General features: G+C 47.6%; 1 protein-coding gene across 4 annotated transcripts; it reads right to left on the reverse strand.

Annotated features, from left to right (window-relative positions):
* Nucleotides 1-6,430: 6,430 nt before the first annotated feature.
* LOC115659064 (paired mesoderm homeobox protein 2-like) lies at nucleotides 6,431-20,885 on the reverse strand. 4 transcript variants are annotated; one of them, XM_030578821.1, is made up of 5 exons: nucleotides 18,188-20,885; nucleotides 16,501-16,759; nucleotides 15,044-15,201; nucleotides 13,852-13,990; nucleotides 6,431-6,839 (listed from the first exon to the last, which is right to left on the reverse strand). In XM_030578821.1, the coding sequence occupies exons 2-5, from the start codon at nucleotides 16,724-16,726 to the stop codon at nucleotides 6,739-6,741; spliced, it is 624 nt and encodes a 207-aa protein (XP_030434681.1). In that variant the 5' UTR covers nucleotides 16,727-16,759; nucleotides 18,188-20,885; the 3' UTR covers nucleotides 6,431-6,738. The 4 variants fall into 4 exon arrangements, with proteins under 4 accessions (XP_030434681.1, XP_030434678.1, XP_030434680.1 ...); XM_030578818.1 differs by lacking the exon at nucleotides 6,431-6,839 and having other exon boundaries at nucleotides 12,693-13,990; XM_030578820.1 differs by lacking the exons at nucleotides 6,431-6,839; nucleotides 18,188-20,885 and adding an exon at nucleotides 17,647-17,848 and having other exon boundaries at nucleotides 12,693-13,990.
* Between the last annotated feature and the right edge of the window lie 275 nt (nucleotides 20,886-21,160).

Consider the following 21,160-nt stretch of genomic DNA (forward strand, 5'->3'; position numbering starts at 1 on the left):
CTCTCTGTTTGTATTCATCCTGCAAAACTCTAGTAAAATGGAAGCTGCTGGTGGCACTGGGTGATGAAGGATCAGGGCAGGAAATTTAGGAGAGAGGATGTAGCAAACAGAAGCAATATACATTAGAGCTGGGAAGCTACTTCTACTGCATAATACAATTGGATTTAGGGGGTAGGGTCTAGAATAGGTGTGGGGGAGCAGATAGAATGCTATAAAAACATGCCATGATAAACAGCTCTACAGTCCATTCATTGTTACCCTGCCCTTTGTGTTGTCCTTTCCCCCAGTGCAGAGTAGATGTAAAGTGACTTGTATCTCCTTTGCACTGGTGTACATAAATGAGTAGACAAGGCTCAGCAAATTGGGCCTGGAGGTCTCAAACCAGCCATCCGAATGGAGAGTGAGGTATATGCAAGACAGGACCTGCAACCCCATATTGAGGAACATTGTATGTCTCTCTTATGCTTCCCCACAACTGAATGAGCAGAGCCTTCTCTGCTAACACGGAGCCTAGATCAGGCATAGGGAGCTCAAATGAAAGGAGGGTGTGGGGACAGAGTGGGTTTGCTGCTTCCCAGACACAGCTTCACACAAGTGCAGCTGACAGCAAATCAGAGCACAGAAGGGAAGGAGCTCCTGGAGGAAGCAACTCCCAGGAATCTTGGATCCAGAAGACAAAGGCTAGTGCCTGAAAGAGAATTTGACAAGGGATTGTTGCATCTGAATTTAGGCCATTTTTTCAGCAGTTAGTGACTTGAGCCTCCTTCCGCAAAGGTACTGAGATCCCAAAGTCCCTGTTTTGGCTCCACTGTTATCCACAAAACTCCCTTCATCCCCATCAGTGTCTAAATGCTCTTGGCACCTAAGTTTTCAGGGTAAAAGCTCCCTAGCTGCCTATGTTTCTGCCTTTGGGCACGCACACTACTGCTTCGCTCTAGGCATCCAGACGCCTAACTCCTGCTTCAGCCTCAGAGTGATTCACAAACTGAGGGAAAACCAGCATTTGGCTGCCTATGTCACATGTAGGACCCAATTGGCTGGATGTGCTCAGGGGCCACGTACTGGATTGGGTCCCATTCAAATGCTGGTCAGAGGAGGAAGTAGTGGTGGTGCCCCCCTATAACTGTTAGCCCCAACCACTGGACTACAGAGCCACTCTCTCAATGCCTCTTCCCTTGAAGATAAATAGTGGGCCAGAGAGAGAGAGAATGGTTCTACAGCCCAATGGTTGGGACACACACCTGGAAGGTGGGCAATCCTGGGTCTGGTCTGGTCCCCCTGCTCCACTCACTCTTTCTTCTGTTGAAGTTGTTCCCCATGGATATATGAGACTGAGGGACCCTCCTTCATTAGAATATCCCCTGGCTCTGTGGTTAGAGCACCATCCTGAGACAGGGGAGATCAGTGTTCCAATCCTCTCTCCTCCTCTGGCTAAGGGGGGAATTGAATCCAGGTCTCTCAAATCCCAGGAACATGCTCTATAACCAATGGGCTAAAAGTTATAACTACCACTTCCTACTTGTCCATTTTGTGTGACATGAAGCAGGTGCCTAAATCATTCCCACACGAAATGCCTTAGGAGCTTGACTCCAACAGACCAGTTCCTGTTTGTAGATCTTCAGTCAGAGAAAGGTACTACCCCGCAGTCCAGACATAGGCGCCTAGGTGAGAGGACAAGGCTTAGTACATTCCACTGCCTTGGCCTCTCTTGTTGGCATGCTGGCTTTGGTGGAGCATATTCTTAGGCACCTACCTCTCCTACTTCATTGTAGAGATGCCTAGGCACCTAATTCAGGTTTTTATGAGCACCATAGTGGTCCTGTGATTTTCTACATGTGTAAAAGTTAGGCACCACACTGCTCGACCTTGCAATATCTAAGTCCCTTTGTGAATCTGGGCCTTGGTCAGACGCAGAAGGGCACATCTTCAGGTGAGCCTCTGCCTCAGTGTGTTACACCAGGGGTAGGCAGGAGGAAGGGATCGTGACCGTTAGCATCAATTAACATTATCAGCTTAAAAGAAACACCTGGAAAAGCAAGGAACTCACAAGAAATGTATTTGTATAGTTGACGAAGCAGTGAAGGACACAAAATAATGCTTTCTTCTAAGAGCTGCCTAGAAATTAGATATAAAGAATTAATACATCCAATATAATATATTAATGGCATTCCTATGACATGATATGGATAATATACATTAATATATAAATACCTTACAAATAATTCACAGGGTGTTTCCATTTCATCAACAATCACCAGCCAATGTATTTACTTTATGGGAAGGATTATACATTTCATTATAAATGGCTTGCTGGGCATGTCAGCAACTTTTATATCTCCATTCACTTTATTATTAATGGCTTCCTGAACAGTAACAGCACAAAGATGCACACAATGCAGTATCAATATTTGATGTGGCATCTATAGTCTCCCATTTATCATTTATAACAGGCTACAAAACCATTATAAAACATTTATTACACGTTTATAGATCATTTTATACTAAAACAAAGTTGTGTTATAAATACATTATTAATCCTGTGTGCCATTTACAGGAATCCCTTGTAATAAGGCCTTAGCATATGTTGCTCTACAACTAAAACAATCAATAGAAAGTTGGTGCTGATAGGAAATATTGCACCCTCTGAGCCAGCTTTCTAGTGCTGTGTGGCTTCAGCAAAGGAGCAGAAGGCAAACATCTGTTTTTTCTCAGGTTACGCTAGAAATGAATCAGCCCTGGATGAGGTCAGTCAGAAGAAATGTGGCATAAAACCAGAATTGTTTCACCCCCTTGGACAGGTGTGTGGCAAACGAAGGTGCAGTTTCTGGGCAAATGTTAACAGAAACTTCCATGGCAGAGAATTCTGGCCCAATCAAATCTAGATTAGCCAAACCAATTCTTAACCTCCATTTTCTTGCAAATCTGCAAAAGGCAATGGTCTCATTACCATGGACATTAGGGCATCATACTCAGTTCTCTTCAGGGAGTTTGGGAAGTGTAGTTTCTGCCAAAATGAGGAGGAGGGAGACGACAGATTTAAAAAAAATCACTTGTGGGATTTCTTTTTTTTAATTCAGTGAAAACAGGGTTTTGTGGAGATAAGCATTCCCCACAATGTTTGCTGTACAACTACTTCAGCATTGGCAATGTGAAAATGATAGCGGCTCTGAATTTAGCCCTGCGACCCCAGGGCCAGTCAAGCCAAAACATCTTCCCTGCAATTATATAGTTCCACAGCCCAAGTCAACTGGCACAGGTCAGCTGCAGGTGTTTAACTGCAGTGTAGACATGCCCTTCATCACCTGGTCTAATCTCCTCTATCACACAGGCCCTTAAATCTCACTCAGTTACTCCAGTGCTGAACGCAATAATTTGTGTTTGACTAAAGCATATAATCTTCTGCAAAGTCTTTCAGTCCTGAGCTGAAGATTTCAAGAGATGGAAAATCCACTTCCCTTGGTAGTTGGTTCTAGGCTGTGTACACTGAGCAAAATTTAGGTTGGAGATGCTCATTGGTACACTGCAGGCATTTGGTTCCCATTACATGGTAAAGATGATGGTAATGACATATGAGAGATAGTAAACTCATACCATATTATTACTAACGACTCGATAATATTGCGTAACATTTCAAAATACAAGCAACAACTACTTTGCTCTGGGTCTTAGTTTTCTCTGTGTGCTTTTTCGGTCTAAGTTCCATTTTCCTGGATTTGATGCCAGGCCTCTGTAAATTTCGTTTGCCCCTGCTATGAAAGTCCAGTGGTGCCTGACTTCTCAAATGCAAATGGAGTTCATTCCACAAGCACAATAAACACCTGCCGAGATTCTTTCCTAACACATGCCCACGAACTGTTTGGAGGACTTGGAAACATTGCTGACTGGCTGATCAGCAGCAGCAGCAGCCAGCCACAAGCACAAAGCTATATATCTGCTGTCACTATTGACCAAAAATGCTGCACTTTTAATTCATCACCTACTTAGTTCTAAATAACAGCATGATCTGGCGAGCACGTGCCAAGCATACCCTGACTGTACCCCACAGCTACTGACATCAGCTCCAGGCACTACTGTCTGCTGTCACTTCTTAAAGTCATCCCAGTTTCCATACACTTTATCCCAGGATTGCCTACTGTCCTGATTTTATCATTAGTCTTGCAATAGTTGGTGCTTTTTTTAAAGCCCTAGCTCTGGAATCCTGTGATTACCTGAGAACCTCAGCTTTCATTATAAAACATACGTTTCTAGTCCTCTTTGTTGTGGACAAAACCTTGGAAATGTGACCCGAGTGCATCCTAAAGGCACTAAAACCCAAGGCTACTAAAAAAAAACCCCTTTAAAAAAAATCATGATGTTTATGCCCATCTCATGATTCCGGGAGGGTCTTGATTCTTTATTTTTGAACACTCAGGGTTAGCAATACTGATATCTCAATATATTTCAAGACCTTTGGAGCCAGGGTGAAGATTACAATTTGCTGGCATGGCTAAGAGGAAGCTATCTCATGGACAGGAAAATCTTATCCTACTCATGTTGTAAAATTACTTGGCATTTAACAAAACTTTGTCTTCTCTCCATTGGCTTATTTTTATGGCTGTTATTTCTCCCAACACTAGCAAGGGCATGTTTTTCTTAGGCTTTCAAAATTAATGACTTAGTTTGGATTAAGGACTCAAAACAGGAAGGAAGTATCCATGAGAGAACAGTGTGTGTGTGTGTCTCCTTTGTAACATGCTGAATCATCTGTGCCGTACCAGAAGTCGGCCAGGCTGATTCCTCAGATAGTTAAAAGGCCCAGGTCAGAGAAAACAGAGAACAATTTCATAGCTCTACATGCCACTCGAAAATGCTTTCAAACTACACCAAACCAATCACCCATAATTGAGGCCAGTTTGCGGTTTTACCTGTGAAGTGCCTGGAGAAAATTCAAGTTCAAACATGACTTTACATTTAAGGAAGCTGAAAGTGGAAATAAGATACAGCCACAGGATACAGTCAGTCTGCAAATCCCTCTGCTGGGTGCATTGGGGGTGCTTCTCAAGAGGAAATACACCCCACAACCTTGGAGTAAGGAATCTGGAGCATGAGGAGCAAGTGACATCCAGTTATCCTGATGCATAAAGTGATTTCTCGTCAAAATAAATAAATAAAAGGATCTCATATGTGGGGGGTGGGTCTCTGACCCTCACCCCCACCCAGGGCTCCCTCTGCCCCTCATGGTGAATGGGTCTGTCTCCACTCTTCTAATACCATTGCCTCTTTTTTCACACATGGAGTCAAGAGACTTCAGCTGTTGCAGATGAGACAGTCACCTATTCCAATTCTCTAGGATAGGAGAGTCCTAAAGTATCAGGTGTCCTGCAAATGAGGTAAGCAGGACATTAAAAGGGTCCAGAAATATATGGTGGGGCTGTGACAGGATTATGCTGGGTCATGACTCAATGCAACAAGTTTGACACACAGGACAATCTATTTTAAAAGGTGACAAGCCCAGACCAAAAGGCACTAGGGGCCCTCTCCGACAGATCAGACTGAAATAAACAGTGACCTTTGCACCATCATAAACAGAAACAACACTCCAGTTACATGAGAATTCAGAGATCTTACTACTGCGTATGGCTGAAACCGAAAATTAAGCTTGGGTTTTCAAACCAGAACATGCTAGGTTGGGTGCGGTACCCTCTCCTTATCATGGATCACCATGGGAACACACCCCTCCCAGTTTTACTCTTTCCTTCAAACTGGTTTGCCATTGCCATCCTTTGATTTTTTCGCCTGTTATCAGTGGTGCAGAGATTAAGGTCTGGTGAACTGAACTGATCATGTTTGTCAGTAATTAGATAGCACCTTCCCTCTTCAAGCCATGCTACAGACATTAACAAATTAACCCTCACAAGCCCAGGCCATGTGGGTAAATGGGTGTTATCCTTGCTTTACATACTGGAAAACTAATTATGGCTACACTAGAGAGCTTACAGCTGTGCCACTGTAAGATCTCTAGTGTAGCCGCTCTAAGACAATTAATCAATCTGTCCCCACGAGCAGCAGCAGCTATCTCAGCAAGACAAGCCCTCCTGCAGACATAGTGCTGTTCACATCAGCGCTTAGGTCAGTGTAACTTACGGTATGTCGCTCAGGAGGGTGGCTTATTCACATCCCTGAGCGACATAAGTTATACCGGCATAAAAGGTAGTGTAGACATAGCCTGAGGCACAAGTTAACTGACACAGCATTTCAGGTTATGGTTTATTACAACAATCTATAATCTGCCAACCCCCTCTTTTTGTCCTATTATTAACAGGCCACTCGATCTTGAATGGTCCCTTAGATATGTGCTAACTACTTATGCTAAACAATCTGTTTCACCCTGCATTTAGCTGTGAAGCTAGCAGTACCTTTCCCAGAAAAGCTCTGTGTGGTTCAAAAGCTTCTCTCTCTCACCAACAGAAGTTGGTCCAATAAAAGATATCACCTCCCCCACCTTGTCTCTCTCCCAGCACATCAGCAGCAGAGCTATAGTTAGAAATCAAGATGTCTTGGTCTCCCGTCTGTGGCTGCTTAGGAGACCATCATGTAATCGGTACAATACCAACTTTAGCTATTTTTTCCACATTCTTTTCTCTACAAACCTCCAAGTTGGAAGCCAAAGTATGAAACAAATTATTTCTAAACCTAGCACTGTGCCAGTAGCACAGGTGCTGGGAAGAGCAGACTGGCAACCTCTAGAACTAGCAAAACTCACCTCTTTACAAACACCACGTGCCCCCGATGCATTAATCTAGCAGCATCGGCACCAGCTTTGCAATGAATTATCCATTTTGCTCTTCCAGCTGGGAACTCTGCATTGTGGAAATAGACCAGGGAAGGAAAATGAGCCAAGCGCAGAGAGAGTCAAGTTAAATTTCATTTACTGGATATTCGATTGTCAACTCTTCAAAGCAGGAACTGCTGTCACCTTGGGTCCTGCCCAATGCAAAGCATGATTTTAAAAAGACCAGGTGGGGGAGGTGCTATCTTTTATTGGGCCAGCTCCTGTTGGTGAAAGAGAGAAGCTTTTGAGATCCATAGAGCTCTTTTCCTGGCTTTCTTCAGCTCCCTGGAGCTCGAAAGCTGGTCTCTTCCACCAACAGAAGTCTGGTTCAATAAAAGATTTCACCTCCCTCACCTTGTCTCTCCCTATCCTGGGACCAACCCGGCTACAACAACTCTGCAAACAAGCATGATTTTGACATTTTCATTCGGATTTAAATACCCAGGTATCATCTAGATGATTAATGGAAAAAATATATCACATCAAAACATTAGCAAATCCAAGCCAAAAATAGCCAGACCACAGAATCACAATGCAATGATGACTAATCATAGACTCATGAATGTTTAAGACCAGAAGGGCCCGTTACAATCCTCCAGCCTGACCTCCTACCAAATCATAAGATGTCACCAAGTGGTTCCTGCATACAGCCCATAACTCTGTCAAGCTAGAGTCTATTATTTAGAGAGACAAGTATAACAGAAAGCCCTGGAGTTGAGGTCTGCTCAATAAGACTTTCTATTGACCTCTTTCAGTCTATTGCATTTAATAGATGGATAAGTCCCCACCACATAGAATTAGCAAGAGATCAGAGCCAGTACCTTGTATCAGCCCTAGCTCTAAACTACATTTCCAGAACTTTCTAGGGAAGTCCTGTCTTTCCTGGAAGGGAAAAACCCAAGGGACATCTATTAACTTATCTGGCCCTGTTATTTCTGAGCACCCTGTAAGGTATTTATCCTCAGGACCCCCTGGTGAGGTGGGGAAATGCTATTATCTCCATTGTACAGATGGAGATCAGATCCTCAGGGTATCTAGGGCACCTCAATGGGAACTATACACTTAAGGATCTGAGCCTCAGGCCTAGGGTAGTCAGGAGTCTGGTCAAAAAGGGACCTGATGGTGTCCGGTCAGATCTACTGACCAGATACCTGAAGTCTGGTTACTGTGGGCAGGGAGGCACCAAGCCATCACCCTCGCCAACCCCTACTCAGCCAGGGCTGCCACCTACCTGCATTGGGTAGATGCAGCTTCCAGCTCCGGCTTCACAAGCAAGTCCCTCCCGACCCGAAACAGAGGTTGGGGAGAGAGGGGAAGAACAGTAAGCAATGAGGGGAGGGGGAAAGAGAAGGCCCAGTGTCACACAGGAGGAAGCCTATGGTGGAGCAGTAGCCTGAATGCCATTGCCCCAAGTCCTAGGCTAGTACCCATAACCTCTCTCTTGAGCTCCAAAAAGGAAAAACGACGTTTTACCAACAAGTGCACACGGCTCCTTTGAAAGTGGAAGGGAAACAGTCTCAGTCCTTGCACTGAGAGCAGAAATTCACATAGCTCAGGACACGTCTAAACTGTAAACACTGCATCGGCACCACTGTACAGCTGTGCCTCTGTAGCACCTAATGAAGACGCTCTAAGCCGACGGGAGAGCGCTTTCCCCATCAGCATAATTATTCCACTGCCCTGAGAGCTTCTCCGCCTATGCAGGGGGTTAGGTCAGTATAACGATGTCAATTGGGGGAGGGATTTTTCACACCCCTGAGCAATGTTGTTATACCGATATAGGTCTGTAGTATAGACCAGACCTCTGTGTGCCCTATCCAATCTCAACACTGCTCTGCGGATGGCATCATTAAAGGTTTATCTCCCCTTTAAAGGAATTTCCAATAAACCCCGGAGAGCAAAATCATCATCACTTTAGATTTTAAAACTATTGATGTAAAAAAGGGCAATTTTATTACTTTTATGAAATTATTTGCATAATTGTTAAATGCTAATAAGACAATTAGCAATTATTATAGCTTAATAATGAGCCAGCAATAACTGGCCTATTGTATTTTAATGAAATTCTTAATTGTTGCTGGGGGTCCCGAGGTTCTTCTGTCCAATCTCTTTTCCCATTAGAGATGCTGTTCACATGACCAAGACGAGGATAAAGGGGAGACGAGAGGGGTTACTGTGCAGAGACAGAAGGGAGTTCTTATGAAAAGGTCATTTTTACTTAAAAGGGAGAAAATGAAACCTTTGGACTTAGCTGCTTTAGGATCAACTTCACCCTTTCCCATCCCCCAAAATCCATCTTCCTGTTTTCCCTTTCAAAGGGAGTCACTCATCCTAGGAAAACTTTGCTGTCAGGTGATGCAGGTTGAAAACATGTTGAGGAGGGGACTTGGGCTGGTTCACGTGCCCTATACTGGCAAAAGTATTTACAATGGTAGCCCACAGTGAAGAGATGTGATTCACTGTGCCAGCCAAGCGGCCTTGCGCTTTGATTTCATCACACTAGGCTATGGCAGGCGGTGGACAGACCCATGGGAATAGTTCTCTCTCTGTATATATGGGGCAGATAGGAAGTGAAAGAGAGGGGTCTCTCATCCCCTTTCTGCGCACACAAAAGTCTCTTTTTTTCTTCCTTAGGGTTAGAATGAAAATGTCGGTGCCTTTAAACACGAAATCCCACGTTGCTGGCTGTTACCAGTACCAGGTTCCAAGAGCAGCCTTTACTTTCCACTGCATCACATCACATCACATCACATCTGTAGCCTGTATTACTGATCGCGCTATGTTCTAGTTCCCCTGTCAGAACGTGTGTTCAGAGCCAGCCGCGCTCTGAATCACAAAGACACAGACACAGCTCATGAGTTAGTCATTCCCCACAGCTCATTCTCTGCAGCCCCTCCAGTGTGCAACAAGAAGTTTTGGTACCTCTGGAAATTAGCCCCCTAAGCTGCCACTCCTAGGCTAAAGACAAACCCCAAATACACACCTCAGAGAGTGAGCACAAGAGACTCCCCTTGCCAGATACACATGCTAAGAGAGATGCACAAACATCACATGTAAGAGTCACCCCAACATACACAATGCTGAGAATGACACAGCACACAACACATATATAGTACAAAATACACAATATCAGTATTGGCAACCCCAAGGGTTAAAAAACTAAGAGTCAAGTCCCCCCCTCCCAAAAAAGAGAGAATTTTAAAATAAATAAATAAATAAATAAATAAGTTTGAGGTTTGTTGTGCTTATCTCTTGGTGTTTGAGCCTTTCAGGGTCTTGTTTTCAAGCTTTTCTCCACAGGCTAGAGACTTAATTTTAAGAAAAAGAAAAGCTGAGAAACCCATGTAATAACATGACTCCAGGAGATGGGGCTTTAAGAAAAGCATCAAGTATCACATGACTTGCAATCAAATTGCAGGAACTGGCAACACTTCTCATGTAATCCCATGAGCCTAGGAGCTAAAGCTTTAGGAAAAACAGCAAATATCATGAGATTTGCAATAAAATCATGAAAGTTGGCAACACCACAAAATGTAACGCACACCCCAGGTAGTATATACTCTTCTCTTGTGCCTATAGAGCTGTCTATGGAACAAGCTTGTATGGGAAAGAGAATGACTCCAAGTGCAGCTTTCAAAGGAGCCTCAGTCCGGTCTCTACTTTTGCACGTCATCACCAAGGTGAACATTTTGGTTATGTATTCGTTCTCACACACACAAGCAGCAGAATTTCCATTTGTAAAACCCATCTGCGCCGGATGAATATGCACAAGTGGGATTTGCCTGTCCCTGCCCTCACATATGCAAGTGACTGCCTGGGCACAAAGAGAGGTCAGAATTTGAATATTTGGCCAATGGACAACTAATCAGACGGAAACACCCTTCAAACGGTCAGGGTTGGTCCTGAGACAGTGGAGCCGAAGGGATCTCCCCTGCAGTTATACAGCAGCAAACGTAGCTGGCCTGGCGCGAAGAAGCAAATACACCAGAACAGCCACATAGCAGCCAGCACTGACAATCCAAGGGCAGGAAGACGTGGGGAAAGAGAGACAGGAGATGTCAAGAAAAGGACTGAAGCTGAAGCAGTGGTTCCTATTATTTATTAGCTGTATGGAGATAGTGCCCCTCCCCCCCAGGACCCCACTGTGCTGGCCACTGTACAAACACACAACCAAGAGACAGTCCCTGCCCGGCCGATTGTCCAACAGCCTATGGACTGGGAATCTAAGCATTGGGAAGAGATTCATACAGGCCAGGCCACAATAGCAGTAAAACCCGGTGTGGATCTTTTCCCCAGAACACAGATTTCCCCCATACTTTCAAGCCCTGAAAGGAGAAGCTTGCTGATATGCTTACATGTGTGTGCCTGCCTGCAAACATACGAGTACATGCATGCTGACAGACACTCCCCTATACATGCACACACAGGCATTTACATGTGCACAGATAATGAGCTGTTATCATTTGGCCACCTGGCTCTTGGGCATTGAATGCCATTCATACAGCATGTGTAAAATCAGCACGTATATCCTGCAACTAGTATCACTGGCTGCTCTGTTGTCATTGCTCAGCTCAAAACTTTCCTTTCTCCCACAGACTCTGCCTTTGGAAATGCATTTCTTCACTTCTGTGCACTGGGCAACTTGAGACGGGAACACATGATTCTGAGCCCACGTCTGACTCACATTCCTGGCTTAGTGTCTTTGCTCTCTGATCAGTGGGGGACAAAGAGGGAATTTCCACAATACACCATGTGACTCTACAACAATTCTATGAACTGGTTTCTTTTTTTAGGACTTATTTGATCATAATCCAACAGGAAGAAAAAGCAAATTGCTTTAAAGGGAGCAGCATCTCTAACAATCCAATACTTCTGCTCCACATCTGACACCAGAAAGCTGGTGGTAGAGGGATGAGTGCCGGCTCATTGAGTCTGGGTGAGCGTGCATTGTGCTTCCCTCTTTCGTCTTACTTTACTTCCCCTGCCCCTTTCCATTCATCACAGGATCATGAGTATTAGAGATGCAAAGGCTTCTACGGGGTGAAACGGTCACCTGGTCCTCACAGCCAACGCAGAACTGACCCTCACAGTACAGTCCGTCTCCTCTGTCTGTCGCTACACTGGAGCATTTTGTCCAGACTGATGGGAAAGAATTGATGGGAACAAAGAGGGTCACCTTCCCCCCACCCACTAGCCTTATGCTAGGACCAACGACATCATCTCAGCCAGCTCGCAGAGAAGTTAGACTTTTGTTTCCCTTCCCTCACCCTCAGAAGATGCTTCAGATACTCCCCCAACCCTTTGCAGACAGTGGGCTGACTGGGTTTGACCCAGCACCTCACGGGGTTTGACTAGAAACAAATGTCCAGCCACTGGTGAACTGAGGAATCATGGCCTCCTGCAGTGCACACAGCCCAGGCACCTGCTAAGGAGCTGTAACACCTGCAGAACCTCAAGGCCCTCTAGCGGTCACGGGAGGTATAGAGTGGAGGAAATAGCCAGAAAGCCACAAAGCACCAGAGTTGAAGAATGGAGAGGGATCCCTAGCTCTAGACCAGAGGTCAGCAACGTTTCAGCAGCGGTGTGCCGAGTGAGTCTTCATTCATTCACTCTAATTTAAGGTTTCACGTGCCAGTCATACATTTTAACGTTTTTAGAAGGTCTCTTTCTACAAGTCTATAATATATAACTAAACTATTGTTGTACGTAAAGTAAATAAGGTTTTAAAAATGTTTAAGAAGCTTCATTAAAATGCAGAGCCCCCTGGACCAGTGGCCAGGACCTGGGCAGTGAGAGTGCCAATGAAAATCAGCTCGTGTACCGCCTTTGGCACGTGTGCCATAGGTTGCCTACCCCTGCTCTAGGGTGACCAGATAGCAAGTGTGAAAAATCAGGATACTTTTTTTCCCCACAGGGAGGTATGGTTGCGTATATAAAACAAAGCCCCTAGTAATGGGACGGGCCTGATAATATCAGGATATCTGGTTACCCTACCTGGCTCTGGATAGAGGGTGAGTACTCCACATGGTCCCAAAAGCCTTGCTATAGTGTGAAGATCAGGAGTCTGCATGCTTCACACTTCTGCACTGTCACACCGCTCAGGGCCCCCATTCTATTGCAGAAGGGCCTCAAGGACCCAGCTAAAACACCCAGGATTGCCCTGGAGTCTCCAGGAATTAAAGATTAATCTTTAATTAAAGATTATGTCATGTGATGAAACCTCCAAGAATACATCCAATCAAAACTGGCAACCCTACCAAACACAGGCTCACTGGATCAGAGTCTCTGACAAAAATAGCCTAATCTGAAGAAGACAACCCAGAGTAGAGAGGCAACATCCTCCTGCTAATGATGCGCGAATGCATGTGTTCTAGTGAAGGGATCCTGAGAAATAAGCCTGGAGCAGGGGATGGGTCTGTCCCTGCTTAAATATGGAAGGATTCTAACTAGGGTATTTTAGACCCAGAGTCTCTGCACAGGTTGTTGTCCCAGTTGAGTGCAGGTGCTGAGAAGTGTAATGCAGACGCCAATCGGAGAAAAGAAGTTCAGGCAACAGCTACCAAATAGGGAGGCACCAACGGTGCTCAGAGATGGATAAGGCTGGGCAATGGCTCTCGGTGGGCTTGGGAAGCCCCTATAATGCTCCTGATGTTCCCTGCTCCATTCCCTGAAGAAATGGTTGCAGTGTTTGTTTGGGAGCGAAGGTCCAAGGCTGAGGCTGGAGAGGTACGGGAAGGGGGACTCATGTCAGGATCAGTTTCAGGCACTATTTGTGTGTTCCCAGAGCCCTGCTGGGTCTGGTTCTGAGTCAGGCTGCTCCTGAGCTGCAGGGTGGGGGCGGAGTCACTTTCAGCCTCATGCTCTTGTGCCTTGACCCACAAGTTGGGGGTGCTGCAGGAGCAAATTTCCTCTGGCCTTGTCCCCCGCGGTGGCCTCAGCTCCGCTGTACAGGGGAGGTCCAGGAGGAGGCTCCCCTTCAGAGCCAGTGCTTGGCCACTGATCTGGGTCTCCTTCCAGTGTTCCAACTCTAGAGCTCTTACTTGAACCTTCCATTTTCTGGGGGGCTTGGGGCTTCTTGTGTTCTGAGGCAGACGAGTCCCTAGCGAGGGCTCGGTCCAGAGCTCGTCCCTGAAGTTTCAGTTGTCTCCTCAGCTTCGCTCTGCGGTTCTGGAACCAAACCTAGGGAAACCCAAAGGAAAACAGGCATTAACAAACCATCTTTTTGCCTGCCTGCACTCTTACGTGCTGCTGGCAAACTGGAAAGCATGGGGGTTTATAAAGCATCCGTCCTGCATCAGTCTCCCCAGGCTCTTCTCGGAGAGCTGTAGCTCCAGGAATCCAGAGAGAGATGGTTACACAAGTGAAGGTTTTAAACCACAACAGACATTTCAGGTCATGGCACATAATGAGGGAAAATCTCATTGCAGAGGAAGGAAGGAAGTCAGACTCAGCACACACAGACACTCCTCCTCCCTCAGCAAGTTCTAGAGGGAGAATCCTAATCCCCTTTCACCCTCCACCAGGGAACCAGACACTTTCACCTGGGCTCCCTGTGCACCCCTCCCTCCCTCATGAGCGGGAGTTGCACAGAAACCAGGGGACATGAGCAGCTCTCTTACTCTGAGCCTGACAATGGGTCTCAAGCCTTATTTCCTCACCCCAGACCCTCCAGAAATGGGAGGGATCCACCACCCTTGTTCTCCAGAGACATGGCAAACAGCAGGGCAGCTGTCAAAGGTGTCAGAGGTGATGAGAGGGGAAACACAGGATAGAGAGTGGGGGCCATGCTGGGCGGCATCCCCACTTCAACTATTTCCTACCCCTGAGAGGAGCCTGATCTTTACTCCAGCTTTCCCCCACGACCTGTGGCTGCAGTGTTACTGTCTCCAGAGTCAACAGGCAGGCAGAGCTGAACCCACCATCTAAAGGTTCCCTCCCACCTCTTACCTTCCCCTGCCCGAAGCAGGTTCCTCAGGCACCAATGCCAATGGGGCTGGACCATTGATGGGGCTGGGAATAAGCACAGTGAAGTTCAGAGCAAACAGGAGGTGACAGAGCCTCCTGCAGAAGAGTCCTAGCCCCCTGCTCAGCAGCCTCAGAGGCTGGATACAATGAGCTGCCCTCCCGGCCAGAGGTTCAGGGATTGGAATTCATTGTAAGCTCCGCAGACAAGGGGAAGGTGCTACTGCCAAACACTACCCTGGAGCGCAGTACCCCATGAGCATCTGGTACCTGAACCCTGGCCTGTATCAGGTCTAGCCGGAGGGCTAGGGCCTCCCTCATGAAGACGTCAGGGTAGTGTGTGGTCTCAAAGGCTGATTCCAGCTCCTCCAGCTGCCAGCTGCTGTAATTGGCTCGGGTGCGTCTCTGCTTCTGCGGGCGAGCTTCCTCTGGAGAAAAGCCACAGTGATCCCCAATGAACTAGTACCACTCACCAGACCAGCTTAGGGGACAAAGAGTGGGCAGCACTCCACTGGCACCACGCTAGCCCTGCCCCCTCCACCCCTCTCTTCACAACCAGCCCCATGCCCTCCCATGCACAGCCTGTCCCCTTACCAGGGCCTTCGTCTCTCAACATTGAGACCGAGACCTTTCAGTCAATCACATGAGGAGAGGAGACCCCTCGAGAGACTTGCTGTTCATTTTATTTTAAGTCTGAAAAGCCTTCACTCCTCAGTTTCTAGATTTCATTCAGCTGATTTTGTCTGGGCCATTTCATGGTAGTGTCTGAATGCTTCATGATCTCAAACATATTTAGGATGGGATGGGTGGCATTGAGGTTATCTTCGGTTTAGCGGTAGTGCCCTGGAACCCCAGCTAGGGATCAAGACCCCACCGTGCTAGGGGCTGCAGAAACACAGAACAAAAAGATGTCCTGCTTGCACTTGGGCGAGTGTCACAGGGCAGCTGGTTCCCATAGACCTGGATACACTGAGCCCAGTGCCCCTGGACCAGAACAGATGCGCCTATCAAGGGCTGCTAGTGGTAGCTGGGGCAGAGGGACTGAGACAGGCTGCGCCTTGGGGAAGGAAAGCCACACTAGAGTGGAGCTAACTCCTGTGGTGGGTCCCCAGAACGAGGGGCCAGGAAGCAGCCTTGGGGCTGTTGCTCCAGCAAAACTGGCTGACACAGGGAAACTGCCAGGAGCAAGACAGCGTGAAGCCTAAGGCTAAGGAATGAGCTAAAAGGCTGTTTTCTGGCTGTTCGCTAACCTCCCTTAAGGAAATAACCCCCCTCCCCTTGAAAAGCCTGGGCATGGCAGCGGATGTCTGGGGCTGGGCAGAAGGGCTGGCCTGGGGACAGATGGGCGCCTAACACCACCAGTGAGCACAGCAGGTTCCTGGGGCCAGTCACATCTTCATCCCACTCCGCTCCATCATGTGCTTTGCATACAATACGTAGTGAAGAAATCTTTCAAGGCAGGATGGGGTTTATTAGGACTATTTTTTGTACCCTATCACTTGCTACAGTACTTGGGGGCCAGCTGGGTAAGGCCTAGGGGGAGGGGATAACAACAAAGCAATACATTTGAGAAGTCTCTAAACTGAACTCCTCTCCTACACAATCGCATCACAACGATTTTAAATTCCAGTATCTCTGGATCTTCCAGGGGCTCAAAGCAAGGACTGTGCACCTGCTGGACACTGGGGAATTTACCCCGTCCCCTGGGGTCCCTTTGTCTAGCTTACCTGAGAAGTCTCCCTGCTCCCCCAAACCTGCGCCTTGGCTCGCCAGCAGTAGTGCTTGTTTGCAGGGCTCTGGAGGGCTGCAGGGCTGGAAGAGCTGGTAGCTGAAAAGGGGAGCTGGGAGGAAGAGACTGCAGACAGGAGTGGATGTGAGCTGGGCTGAGAAAGCAGGGCTGTAGAAGTGAGATGCAGCTGGGAGTGAGGACACCACATATTCTGAGCTGAACATCCTCCACTAGGGACACGAGCAGAACTGCTGCACCTGGATGGAAAGGAGACAGGTGGAGGATTCCTGACTTTCTGGCCCATGAGAATCCCACTCATCCACCAGCAGGGAAGGGAAACGTGAACGAGCCTTGCCCGTTGGGGAGACTGGACTCCAGTTAGGCTGCAGTCCAGATTAACCAGGGAGACACTGTTCCAGTAGCCAGATGCTGCAGAGAAAGGAATGAGAAGCCCCAAACAAAGACACTCTGGAATGACTTGCCTATGGGGAATGTATCTCCCTTATCTCCATCAGCTAAAGGTGGGTCATGCTCTGAAGCAGGAGGGGACTTCTCTTCTGTGCGGGGGGGTGGCTGAATATTGGGGAGAGCTGGCTTAGAAGCCTGAAGACCACAGACTTTCTTGATCCTGACGGAGACTTCAGAGCCTGCTGTCTGGTCTCCCCCAAATGAGAGCACCAGCTATCTTCAGCAAGGCCGGAGGGCTGAGCAGGATTACTGCACCCAAGATTTGAATGAAGGATTGAGATTGCAGTATATGGCTCATACTGACGTCCTGGTGAGCTGGCTGGCTCTTCATAGTTGGGACAACCAGACTTCAAAGGCTGATGGTCAGACGCAGCCACAATGAACCAGACCTTGCTCACCTGAAAGTTCTGTGGAGCTCATGGCTGTTAGAGAATCCTGACTGCACACTAGACCCTGCTTGCTTGTCAGCTCAGAGGCGACATCAGAATAGACTCATGATACGGCAGTATTCAGGGCCCAGCCAAAGCCAGTACACCTGGAATATTAACGCTGAAGAGAGATCTCTTCAACCTCAGAGCACTTCTGGGGTCAATTCAAGGTTTCTAGCAGGGAGAGACAGACAGGCTGCCTTGCCCATCCCTAAAGAAAACCATGCCAATTTTTGTTTGTTACTTACATAGCACCTACAGCAGGCTAGGCGACTACAGATAGTCACTCAATAGTTTACACTGTGACCACAAAAGAGCCCAAACTCCACTCTCCAGCGACATGGAATTCAGGGAGGATAAGTTACCAGCTGAGAAGATGGAGGGAGGAAGAGAAAGACAAATGAGTTCCTCTGCACAGGCAGGGAAAGGAAATGCCCCTCCCCAAAGCTAATTTCACCCCTTCACTCCTCAGCATTAAGAGTACATTGCAACTCCTGAACATTTACTATGCTGAGGAGAGTAAAGTCCCACTCCAGAACCAACAGGTTTCCCTCTGCCCCTAGCACTGCAAGGAACACCCCCTTTTTGAGAGGCTACGTCAGCCCCAAAGAAGGGAACAACCATTAGGAACATGGCAATCTTGACACAATTTGCACCAGACTCTGCTCCAGATGGGTCTGAAGTCACAGAAGCTGTAGAGGAAAACGAATTTCAATGGGCAGGACATTGAGAACACTGGGAATTCCACCCTCCAGCACCCTTTCCCCACTGAAATCCTCCCCGTTTTACCTGCACGGAGTGATTCAGAGATCTGCAGAAATGGCTGAGTCTTGGACAGGTGAGTTCAGGTGTACTGGTGGATTTGAACTATCTCTGTTAATCCAGGTATGTCCAGGAACAAAGTGGAGACTGGTCCTCGCCTTGCTCTCTTTCCTGCACCAAAAACTAATGAGAGGTTCCAATTAAATTACTGTGGTGGTCAGGGAGGGGTCTCTGCTGACCCAGACAAATCCAGTGAAACCTAGAGCTGGTCTGGACTTTCCCAGGTGTGTCCATATAGGAGGAGAACTGCAGACAGAGTCTCTGATCATCCACTTGTCTCCAGCAGGTGTGAAATAAAGAAACTTCTTACCTGAAGCCTCTTTTCCAAGGCCCTCCTTTCCCCTCCCCCATTCAGACACTAAATTAACTTCTTCACTTCAAAGAAACTCTTCACTCAATTAGAGGGGAGCATGAGCCAGGATTGAATTTCCAAGTAAATATTCCCACTAATGGCTCCCTAGCAGTGACCCGGAAAAGCTGTCTCACCTACAAGAGGCGTTCACAGAGCTCTCTCTAAATAGGAGACAGGAAGAACTGCCAACAAGATTCCAGCTGAGCCAAATGAGACATCTGAAGCTACCTCCACTTTACATGGTATCATGTTCACTATGGAGGGAGAGCCCCAAGCTTTCCAGTCAAGAACAGTTGGATTTTGCTCAGCTTCTCCAACAGTTACGGTATTAATTTTGCTCTTGTGGATTTGCAGGAAGAGTTAAAAAAGCAACTAATAACAGTGTGTTCGACAGAAAGAACTATTGGTGACTAGAAAGGAAGACAAGAGACAGTGGAGACCAGAGCTCATTGGAGCAGAGGGAGAAGAAACTCAGGAGTATGAATAGAGGACCAAGAGCATGGTTGGCTAGAGGAACCAGAAGCTGAGAACAGAGGTCACTGGATTACAGAGGCAAAGGCCTGGGAGCAGTCAGAGGCCAGGGCGTGGGTGCAGCTACAGCCCCCGAGGTGTTTGTGACTAGAGATGGGAGACCAAAAAGCAGCAAGCAGTAGAGAATGTGGTTTAGGCTGGCTAGGGCAAGACCCAGATGCAGCCCAAGTCTATGGGGCAGACACATCTGGGGACAAAGGAATGGGAATGTGACCAGGAAAACAATGCCTGTGGAAACATGCCTCAAAGCGCTGGGATGGCTACAGCTAAGGACTACAGTGTCTGGAGCCTGAGGAACTAGGTCTTTGCACCATTTGGTTAGTGCAGCTTAAATTCTTAATGTCCCCAAGATGAAATGTGCCAGCACCTTAGGGAGCACACGAGAGCCTTGCGGACTGTTTGGTATCAATCTTTGTGCTGTTATAACGACGTGCCATAGCTACCTGGACTTCTGGGGCTCCCAGCATTCTAGAGAGGGCTGGGTCCAGGGGCCAATCATTCAGGTTTGCTTGATCATCATACAAAGAATTGCCCTTCCTTTCCATGGCGAGGGCTATTCTCAGTGAAAAATGAGGCTTTGCAGTGACTCAGGCTTACTTCTCTCAGCTGGCTCCGCTGGGCTAGAGAGTTTCTCCAGAACTGAACACAGGCCTCAGAGCCAGCAAGCCGCTTGAGGGCCTTTCCCCAGAGAGTCCCCTAGTCACAGGGAGCCACAAGGATCTGTCTGTCTCTTGTAGTTGTCTCTTTCTGAACTGCCACACCACGCCATCTGCCTTCAGGGTCCCTTCCTGAAAGCCTTTGAATGTGCTTGGGTCACTTCCCTGGAGCTTGGAGAGTGCCCTTGCGCTCGGGTGGAGTTTGGTCTGCAACCGCATCCCAAGCAGCATGCAGCTGAGAGCCACTAATTCAATTATTTCCATTTACCAAATTGGTGCCTCCCCTCCTTGTCCCTGGCATGGACACCCCACTGCTGACAGACGGATGGTCTTTCTCTGTCCCGTTAACTCCAGGCCACCTCAGAGCAGTACAAGACAGTACCTGTTTAGAGCACCTTCCTCCTCCGGCTATTCCAGTCCAGTTGCCAAGGAACAAATGACAGCCCTCAGCTGACCAAAGGAAGCTGATCACTTGCCCACTCTGAGCATAGCTGCAGGGCTTCAAATGTGCCAGGTGCTAAATAGCCAGGGAACAATTGATCCACCGCATCTGACTAGAGAAAATGTGTGTGGTGGCACAAGCCAGGTTGCTAATGTGAGAGCTCTCAATTACAGAGATCTCCCCTCCCCATCTCTTGGCCCATTCCCCCGGTTGTTCACCCCACTTGGCTCCCCCACATCTCCCACTGTATTCAGAGAAACATCTGTTTCCCGGACACCACAAGATCATGGTTGTGCTATCAGCCTCCCCGCAGGTCTAAACAATCCACATCTGGCCATGGGGTGATTAATGCTGTACCACATACAGGATTGGGGAGTGGAGTGAAGGCTGGATACCATTCCTGGACTAATTAGCCCATAGAATAGTCTCCCAAGGGAAGCACTGGGAGCTTCCTCATCTGGGACATTTCCAAGCAGTTAGAGAATGAACTTGGGCATGTTCTGTAGCAAAGGATCTTGCAGCAGCAGGAGGAGGAAGGACCAGGTGACCTAGTGGATTGTTGCCATTTCCCATGGCTTCGAGGTGGAGAACTTTGAGACTTCACTGATAAAATCAGACCAATGGATGATTTCTTCTTCCCTTCATGTGGAGGCTGGCAGTGGCTGGGAGCAGGCTGAAAGGGACTGCTGGGAAACCTGCTCCCTCCTCTGTTGGAGAGAGACTCTCCACAGGGACTCACTTCCCTCCCATGGCCTCCCAGTCAATAGGACACAGGCTGCTAAGAGAAGTGCGAGCCCCACAGGCCAGTGCCAGTCCATGCATCGTCCCTTCAGTCTCCCTCAGAAGCCAGTGCAGCCTGGAAAGGGGAGGAAAGAGTATCCTCCTGAGCTGTAACACTGCTCCAATGCGGGGAATACATAGTATATTCTCTGCAGCCGCTAGGTCAGGCCACTGGACTG

Source organism: Gopherus evgoodei, chromosome 10, assembly GCF_007399415.2.
Source record: "Gopherus evgoodei ecotype Sinaloan lineage chromosome 10, rGopEvg1_v1.p, whole genome shotgun sequence".
Classification (NCBI taxonomy): Eukaryota; Metazoa; Chordata; order Testudines; family Testudinidae; genus Gopherus; species Gopherus evgoodei.